At 26.3% G+C, this 10,412-nt stretch overlaps 1 protein-coding gene across 1 annotated transcript; it reads left to right on the top strand.

Moving 5' to 3' along the window:
* The first annotated feature begins 1,051 nt into the window (after positions 1 to 1,051).
* LOC107013754 lies at positions 1,052 to 2,054 on the top strand. The gene has a single exon (XM_015213633.2). The coding sequence runs from the start codon at positions 1,425 to 1,427 to the stop codon at positions 1,875 to 1,877; it is 453 nt and encodes a 150-aa protein (XP_015069119.1). The 5' UTR covers positions 1,052 to 1,424; the 3' UTR covers positions 1,878 to 2,054.
* The last annotated feature ends 8,358 nt before the right edge of the window (positions 2,055 to 10,412 follow it).

Below are 10,412 nucleotides of genomic sequence, written 5' to 3'. Positions count from 1 at the left end.
TATATATATATATATATATATATATGTAAAAATTAATTATAGCTCGCAGTTTAAATTTTTAGCTATAATTATGTTATCTATCTCCTCTCTTCTTTTCTCTCACCTTTCTCCTCTTTTATATATAAATAAATACAAATTGTACATATATATTAGAGCGGTCAATATGAGCTAGCTCATCCCATTCGCAGTAACTGATACAACTTTGACATTTTACTAGTCAGGTCGGTCTAGTCCATTTTTTATGTGGGCCAGAAAATGATCGGCTCAACCCACAAGTACGTGGATTACAGGCTTGTCGGGCAGCCCACTTTTTTTAAAAAAAATATATATTCTTTTTATAATTATTAAATTAAATTATAAATTATAATTTAAAAATATGATTATAACTGTTGCTAAAAATAATATCACATGATGTTAATGTTACTACTTGTTAATCAAATCCATAAATAAAATTATCTTTATAATATTTATGAAGTTTTTTTTCAAGTAAAATTAGAAATATCTAAATAAAAATATTAACCTAATTATTTTGAATTTGGAATATCTTTAATTTTAAATTTTAATATTATATTTAATTAATTTTTATTGGTTCACATGTCGGTCTACCGATATTTCTCAAGCCCCGCAAATTAGCAGACTTATTCAGGCCAATCTAAAAAGTCCTTTTCTTAAATGAGCTCAAAAATCTTAGCTCAGCCCTATTGAATTCCGGGTTGGGCTAGGCCGGCCTAACATGCCTACCCCATATTTGACGGTTACAATATACATTTACAATTATATGACAGATATACAAATACAATTAACCTCTTTTTTCCCTATCTCTATCTCAATCTCGCTCGCTAGCTATACAATATATATGTATAGAAATTACATATATATATATATATATATACATATACAATTTGTTTCTCTTGCTCGCCTCTTTCATTCTCTTCCAATCTCATTCCCCTTACTTATCTTTCTAACATGTAACTATGAATCGTAATCAAAATTTCCTTTAGTATACATATTGTCAAAATATATACTTAATTCCACTCCGGCCCCTCTATTGTCTAAAGAATGGCCTATTCAACCTTAATGGTCACTCATTTATAACACTGTTTTTAGCTACGTACTACTACATCATATTTAGACGAAACACAAAGAATCCATGGCCGCCCCCTACCCAATAAAGTTTACATCTCACTTTCCATCTCCACATTTTCTACTTTTCTTAACCTACATTCTTTCTATTTTCGCTCCTTCAATCAATCAATTCAATTTTGCTAAGTCATTTTTATTAAAACTCAAGTAATTTTACAAAAAAACTCAATACATATATATGAAATTTTGAGTATCGACAGATTTAAAAATAAAATATTCCATTGAATAGTCTTATATACTCTTAAATTTATATCCATAGTTTTTACTTCCGTTCAATTTCAATGGCGACTCTGCAGAAATTCAAATTATTAGCTACACAATGTGTGGTAGCGGGGAGTCCGACTCGAAGCCCAACAACTAGCCCAGTTATTCACCTCCGTCGCCGGAAAACTCTCCGTATGCTCCTCAGCGGCGGAGGCGGAGGCGGAAGTGGGAATTCGGTGTCGTCCGGAGACGATGCTTCACCGGATCGGATTTCCGGCGATGGAGATTCGCCGGATCAAGTAAAGAAACTGGTAGGAAGCCATAAGCTTAAGGATTTGTTCGTTTCGTCTCCTCCATCGCCGGAAAAGAGAGGGGAAATTTGGCCGGAAATCGATTGTGCCGGCGGTGGTGGTATTGGATCGGCGGTAAGAGGAATCGGAGTCCGGTCGATGCGGCCGTTGTCGGCGACATTCCGGCAACGATTGCTTAAAAGGGTTTGGCGACCAATGCTTGTGAGTATACCGGAATAATTAAAAATTGGGAATATTGTATTAGTGCTAATTGACGTGATTTAGAGAATAAATAAAAGTTTTTGAATCATATTTTATTTGTATTCTTCATTTAATTTGCAGTATATCTTTTCAAACTAAAAATATATATATTATCATGTCGATGTAATAAAAATATGATCATGAATTTTAAAAGTTTTATAACTCCATATATTATGACACATTCATAATTAGGATGTCTATACTTCGTTTATATTGAATTATAAAAGAATTACTCTCTCCGTTTAGTAATAATTATTTATTATATTATTTTAAAATTTATGAAATTAATGAATAAATTTTATATTTAATTTTTAATTTATTATTATAATTAATTAAACATTATATTTTATTTAAAAATAATAAAATTATCTCTCTATTATATTTTAATTAAAAAATGTTCAAAATCAATAATAATTAAATATTATGGAACAAACAGAGTAGATAGTACTATCTAAAGTACATATTAAGTAAAGGGAGTATTTTGAGTTGATTAGAATATCAGTTATTTCATTTTATTCTCCATAAATTTTATTATAATTTTTATATGTAATAATTATGCAGATTTGTAAAAATATTTTACTTCAAGTTGCTCAAAACTAAATTGAAATATAATGAAAGAAATCATTGGTTTATGGATAATTGGTAATTAGTCTAGCCATATTTTGATTTTTTTGAATTATTAGATTATCAGTTCTTAAAGATTGAACTTTTTTTGCAATAGGCTAATTGATAACTTGATTAGTAAATTAATAAATTATATTTATATCATTCGATATGTAAGAATTTTGGCGTAAGATGTAGTTTTATATTTTTATTTTTGGCACTATCAAACTTTTGACTATCACATATCATTGTTGCTTTTGAATAAAATACAATCTATCAATTCATGTACATAATTTATTGATTTGATACTATATTTCTAAATGATTTTCAATTAATTTTTTTTCAAATCTTAATAGTTAAATGAATAACCAAACAGATAATGATTAATAATTGATAATCAATAACTCAAATCAATATACTTAAAAAATGATGAATTGAAAAATATCCAACCTTAATTTACTTAATATAAATTAGTGGGAGTAACATGAACTTCTACCGTCCACTTTCATTTGTGATGTTGCGTTTTTCGAAAGTTAATTTGACTAATGTGTAAAATTAAATTAGATTACATTAATTTAATATTTTAGATAAATAATTTAGATTTTCAAATATCATAGGGAAAATACTATAAATTTCTATTTTTTACATATACCAATATGATAAAAAAAAACATAATAAAATGTTGATCAAAATTATTATTGTTTGACTTTAAAAAAATTGTAATAATTAAAAATGGACGAAGATAGTAATATTAACGAAGAAGGTACACTTTTTTGTTATGTTCCAATCTATTTTTCTTATGTTCCAATTTTGGTAGACATACTAATTGGTATTTGTACGGTTTGGAGAAACAATTATTGAATTAAATAATCAAAGTGCGTTTAAGATCCAACTTGATTTTTCTTTCTTTGATTTTTACTAGATTCATTTTGGATTTGTCATATTTTAAATGAAAAATAGTAATTAAATGAATATTATAATATTCATATTAATTGATATATAATATTTTATTTTAAAAATATAATTTAATAAATAAGTAATCAAATAAAATTAAAAAAAGAAAAGAAAATTCTTGATATGTTAAAATGACAACATTTGTATGCTCTGAGTGTGTCAAAATAAATATTAAACAAATAAAAATAGACAAAGAACATATATTTGTGTCAAATATCTATTCAAAACAATTTCTTTACATGTATATGATAAGAATAAGATTTGTATACACATTATTTTTCTCAAACCACATCTGTGAATTAGACGAATATACTTTTCATTTTATACTTTCTTCAATTTTTTATTTACTTTTAGTTATGGTAAGTTAATTTATTAAATTTTGCTATTTTAATTGAAATAGATTTTAATCACATTTCCTTTTAGAATAATAACTAGGGTGGAATGTTCAACAACAAAAGAAAAAGGTATCCCTTGTTCAAAGGGAAAGGAATAATAGCATTTGCTTTACCTTGTCAAAAACTCCAAATAGTAAATAAAAGAAAATGTCGGAAAACAAATTACGTTCTAGAATTTCGAGATTGTTTTTCTATCTTTGGTTTTTTATCTGAAGTCTTCGATATAAATTTTGAGTATGACATCATTTTTAATGAAGAGCGTTTGATCTCTTAATATAAATTTATCAAATATAAATTCAGATTTTATTGAATCTTAATACGATTATCTTTTAATATATATATATATATAAAAGTGAGAATGACAAATATTTTATTCTTGTGGTTGTTACTACTATTGAATAATAGTGGTGACTAGATTGTTATGTAGTCTTTTTCATCCACTAGAATATAGTGACTACATTATATTGTTATGTAGTCTTTTTCAGCGGGTAGAAAATATAAATATCGTATTATTTTTTGTCGTTAATTTTTTTCTTTTTCGTTATTTTAGTTATATAATATTTAAGTAAAAGTTATTATCTTCACGTGAATGTGTAACTTATAACATAACTCTAATTTTATCTATATACTTTGTTAAATTTGTATTATAATTTCATACTTGAGAATATGTAATTTTAAAAAATTCAAATATTACTTGTTTAATTTCTTACATAATAGCTTTATTAAAACGATAAATATTTTTGTTTTTGTATATCATTCGTATATATGTTTTGTATATTTGACTATTTAATATAATAATTGCTTTTATAGTACGTGATTTAAATATAAAAGCTTTTTTAATTTAGTATAATATTCTACTATAGTAAACTATGTAGTGGCAATTAGTATGTATGAGTTGGTAATTCTTAAAATTAAAACCTAAGGAAAGTGGTGATCATGGGGACATTGAAAAATAAAAGTGGCATAGATGAAAGAACATGATGGCTAAAAACCAGCTGGAAAGAGATGAAAAGTTGATAAATAATTGTATAGTCTAAAGTTATGTCTTATCTAGTTTTGCCCTTTTTTGACCAAGCAAATGAATGAGTATCTAGAAAAATGAACAAGTCTCGTATCAATGGTTAACGTATGATTTTTTACAAGACTTGAACAATTATTATTTTTTTTGAATTAGCTTTTGGATGTATAATTTAAGGTTCTATATCTAATTTAATATAATCCGAGTTAGGTGAATAACTCTTCTCCTTGTGATGATTTGATTTTTAATACCAAATTTATTATATTTTTAAAATATAATTGTGACTCTGTGTATGTATTTGATGTTAAAAATATTGGATTCAGAAGAAACTGTTGTATCCGCACTTGTCATTTGTTGACATGTTGTTTGACATTGTCTTTCTCGCCGTGCCCTATTTTAGGTTAACTTATTTTTATATGATCATATTGACGTATCTTGCCCTGCCTCATTTGTATTATCATGTGAAGAAGTCTTGTATCGATGGTAAAGGATATCAATCATCTCTTTATATGACTTGGATGATTTTCACCTCTTAAGTTAGTTTATTGAGCTAAGACTCAATATCCATTTTCTTAACATGGTAGTGAAGGTGTTGAGATAGAATATCACCAGCATTCATTATAAAAAAGAATTTCATGTGTTTGATCCATAAAATAAATATATCAAACTCGTATGTGAGAGGACATATTGAAGATATAATTATGTAAATATAAGTGCAATTTATCTAATAGCTTAGACTATATATGAGATGATCACACATTCCAGTATGAGAACAAGAATCATCTCAATTTTACTTTTCAATGTTGGTTGGACCTCCAAATTAAATTGTCCACACTTTAACTTTTCATTCTTGCATGTGACACGTATTGTGAAGAACTCTCACATTGGTGATGAAAGAGAATGATGATTTTTCTAAATGGTTTGAATAATCCTTAGCTCTTATACTAAATTTAAGACTGACTTAGATTTGAAATTTATTTATTTTTGACAAGTTCTTGCTTTTTTATTTTAGTTGAGTATAATTTAGTCACTTGAATATAAATTAAAACTTTTATATATACATGGAATACAAAAATCACATTGCAATGTAATTTAATTTTTTTAGATACTAATTTCAGTTTTTATAAGTTTCCGATTTGATAATATAATTTTTTTTCGCATTTTCAATATATGAAAGTTAAACTTTTGAAACAAACAACTCCATGTAATGATCATGTTGAATATTTGCATAAAGATATTATATGATAATTTTTATGCATAAATACATGTAATACACAGAGTATATGTGTTATGTTTGGATTAACTAAAACACCTTAAATAAAAATAATTTAATCTATACATATCACTAATTAGCATGAATATATCTCCTTAATAAATTCTCCTTTTGAGAATTTGGAATGTGTGTGTAGCATTTTGCATTGATTCAATTCCTTAGTCTAGACATTTGTATATCTTTTTCCTAAAAATTATAAATGATAGTGTATAATTAATAGATCTAACAATATTGGAGATCATTGTCTACACTTGATTAAAAATAATAATCTCTTTTCATTAATTCATTATATGTGTATAATTTTTTCATTGCATTGTAGACAATAAATCATCTTTCATGACTTTTCTCATATTTTTAACTATATATATATATTAGTTCATGTGTATGTTAAATATTCAGGTAGCAGAATTTGGTAACATGTTTTAATTTTTATGAATAGTTTGGTTGCTCTAAAATATACTTATTATTTTTTATTTTTGCAATTAAAACATAATTACATAATGAAATTATCACAATTTAGCAACTGAAAATGGATTGTAGCTAAAATTCATTGTCATTTCCTACTTTTTGCTAGGATCTACATGTGATTATTGGAGCTACTATATTTTTTCTTTGATAACCATTTAAGAAAATGTAGACTACTTTTGTCCAAATTTATTCAATAAACAAGGGAGGTGTTTCATCCATCTTGCACATATTTCTTTCGTTCTTAAAAGCTTTTGTAATGTTTTTAGAAACATTCAAGGATAAAGTAATAACTTTTAAAGTCTCATCACCTAGTATACTATATAAAATATTTTATACAACTTTCATAAGTCATAAAATATTTGAATTTATTAATTATAATTATGATGAACAGGCTTGATCGGTAAAAGTATTTCTAATATCTAATAAAAGGAAGGAAATGATGTTTTTCTTGTAACATAACTCTTAACATTAAATATTTGATACACATTTTGAATTAGTGATTTAAAGTTATATCAAGTTAAACTGTGTGTTCAAATTTGAAAAGAATTATTGGTTTGGTATATGCCTTAAAGGTTGTTGATATAATATTTGACAATAACTTTGAACGTTACTATCTAAAATTAGTGGTAGAGCTAGAATTTTCAATAAATAATTTAAGATTCAAAAAACTAAACACACAGACTAATCGAAGGGGTTCAACACCTAATACACATATACATATACATATACACACACATTATTGGACTGAACAAGGCTCAATTTCATTTCTTTAACATGGTAGCAGAATGGATAAATTAATAATCTTAGAATATCACCACCATCAACATTCCAAAAGAATTCCATGTGTATGATCCACAAAGCAAATATATCAAACTAGCACGTGAGGGGATACATTAAGGATATAATTAAGTAAATATAAGTATGTTTTATCTAATAAGTTATGCTTTTATATGAGACAATTACAAATCAAATTTGAACGTGAGGGGATATATTAAGGATATAATTGTACATATAAATATGTTTTATCTAATAGTTTAAGCTTTTATATGAGATGATCACACATTCCCACATGATATTAGATGCAATAACAATCTCAACTCTAATTTTTTTATGTTAGTCGGACCTCTATATTAATGTATCCACCCTTAAAATTTTAAACCAAAGCGTAAGAAAGATTATAAAGAAGTCTCACATTGGTGATAAAAAGAAAATGATGATATAGTTTAAATGAAAATCTATTACTTTAACGTGTCCTTACCTTGGGCTTCTCTTTTACCATGTTAAAATTTTTTTCTCATGTAGTATATTTAGTCACTTGAATATGAAATAAACATCTATATAATACATAGGATACAAAAATCACATTATAGCAATTTAATATGCAATATTTCTTTAGATACTAATTCCATATTTTTAAATCAAATTTTGATCGACTTTCTAGTCAGATTATTCTGGTGTTTTTTATATGAACAAATCTCATATTATTAAGTTTTAATGACCTAATAATATAATAATTTCTTCTATTATTATTATATAAAAGTTAAACTCTCAAATCAGCGATTCCACTTAATCATTGATTAAATATGTCTTAGTTAGCTTAACAAATTGATTCTTCAATCAGAACTTCACAGTTCAACAATTTTGGGCCTTCTTAGTGATGAAGGATTCAAAAATGAAAAATTTATGTAAAATTAACATTCCACACGCATTTGAGATGATAAATATCAAAGTTATAATCATACTCTTCAAAAAAAATTACTTATAGCATATTATTATCAAGTTATAGCATATCAATTAATTATATATTAATTAAAAAAATTAATTCATACTCTTTAAAAATAAACTACTAATAGCATATTATTATCAAGTTATAGCATATCAATTAATAATATAGTAATTAAAAAATTAATTCATACTCTTTAAAAATAAACTACTTAAAGCATATTATTATCAAGTTATACCATATCAATTAATAATATATTAATTTAAAAAAATTAATTTATTATTTAAATAATTACTTTTATTTATTCACTTACCTTTTATAAACCAAACTCTTTAAATTTTTACTGATTAATCAATTACCTCTTAAAGCTTTTAATATAAATAATAAATTATTAATAATTAAATATTAATTAAACTTCACATTATATAGTTATCTTTTAAAAAACAATCTAAATAATCGGGATTTGATTTTAATAAATTACCTATTATACGGTTACCCAATAACTATTCACCCCCTTCTCAACCAATACACAATCATCTTCTCCCAATACACTCCATCTCTCCCAATCACGCGTGATCAGTTTCCAATACGCAATCATTTTTTGATCTTACCCAAATCCGGCCTCAATCATCTTCCCCATTATCCCTCTCTCTCAGATCGGTTCATCCCAAAACACAAACATCCCTCTCAGATCAGTTCCCCATTAAGTTCATATAGAATGTTTAAGAAAGGTATATATAATGCTATATACATAATTCATTGTTGTGTAATGTAGGGACGTCTTTGATCAATTTTTACTCGAAGGGTGGAGATATAGGGTCAGCGAGGCGAGTTTTTAATGATTTGTTGGTAAAGAGTACGGCTACTTGGACTGCGATTATTGCAGCGTGTGTTAATGTGGGGAAGAGTGAAATTTCATTGCAGCTATTAAGGAATATGTTGAAGATTGATGTTGTACCTGATAATTATGTGATTTTGAGTATCTTGGGTGCTTGTTCGTTGCTTGAGTATATTAAAGGAGGAAAGGAAATTCATTGTTATGTGCTTAGACGGGGAGCGGAGATGGATGTTACAGTGAGTAATGTTCTTATTGATTTCTATATGAAGTGTGGTAAGGTTAGGATTGCAAGGTCAGTTTTTGATAGAATGAAAGTTAAAAACGCTATTTCTTGGACAACGATGATTTCCGGATACATGCAGAATTCTTCTGACTGAGAATCCATAAGCATGTCTAGAGACTTGAATGATTTGGGTTGGTGAAGTTGCAAAGTAAAGGTTCCTTTTTCTTTAGGATTAGTCAATCCTTTCTGATGAAGCTGCAGATTCCTCCTCAACTCCTACAAATTCATCGTCATTATTGTACACAAACTTGGTGCGTTTGACAGCAAATTTCTGTCATACATTAACACTCATACAACTTATTGCTTCACATAGTTCATCAATTTCTTCTTCTTCGTCGTCTTCTTGGTGTGTGAAACCAACAGATGATTCTGACTTGTCACAAAAATTCAGTAGTAGAGATCTTGTAACACTCATGTCTGCATGTTGTGTAAAATATATTTAACTATATATGTCATAATATATTAATTGTTGTATTTAATGGTAGTATGCTTAAATGAATATTTGCACTTTATTAAATGTGTATGATTTTTGTATAAATTTCGATTGCAATATGCAAAAATATATGAACATTGTATGAAAAATGTATACATATTGTATAAATTATGAATGTCATATTGAACTTTGATATATGTAACAGAAACAAATAGTATATATATGATCATTGAATGAATACTATATAAACATTTTATGAATGACAATAAAGTTCAATGTATATATATAATGTATAAACATTGTATGAATTTTGAATCTCATATTGAACTTGGATATATGTAACAGAAACAAATGGTACATATATGAACATTGTATGAATACTGTATGAACATTGTATGAATACTATATGAACATTTTATGAATGATAGTATAGTTCAATGTATATTTATAATGTATAAACATTGTATGAATTATGAATGTCATATTGAACTTTGACATATGTAACAGAAACAAATGATATATATAT

The sequence above is a fragment of the Solanum pennellii genome, chromosome 3, assembly GCF_001406875.1.
Source record: "Solanum pennellii chromosome 3, SPENNV200".
Lineage (NCBI taxonomy): Eukaryota > Viridiplantae > Streptophyta > Magnoliopsida > Solanales > Solanaceae > Solanum > Solanum pennellii.
Note: the sequence above shows the minus strand (reverse complement) of the source record. Positions and strands in the feature narration are given on the sequence as shown.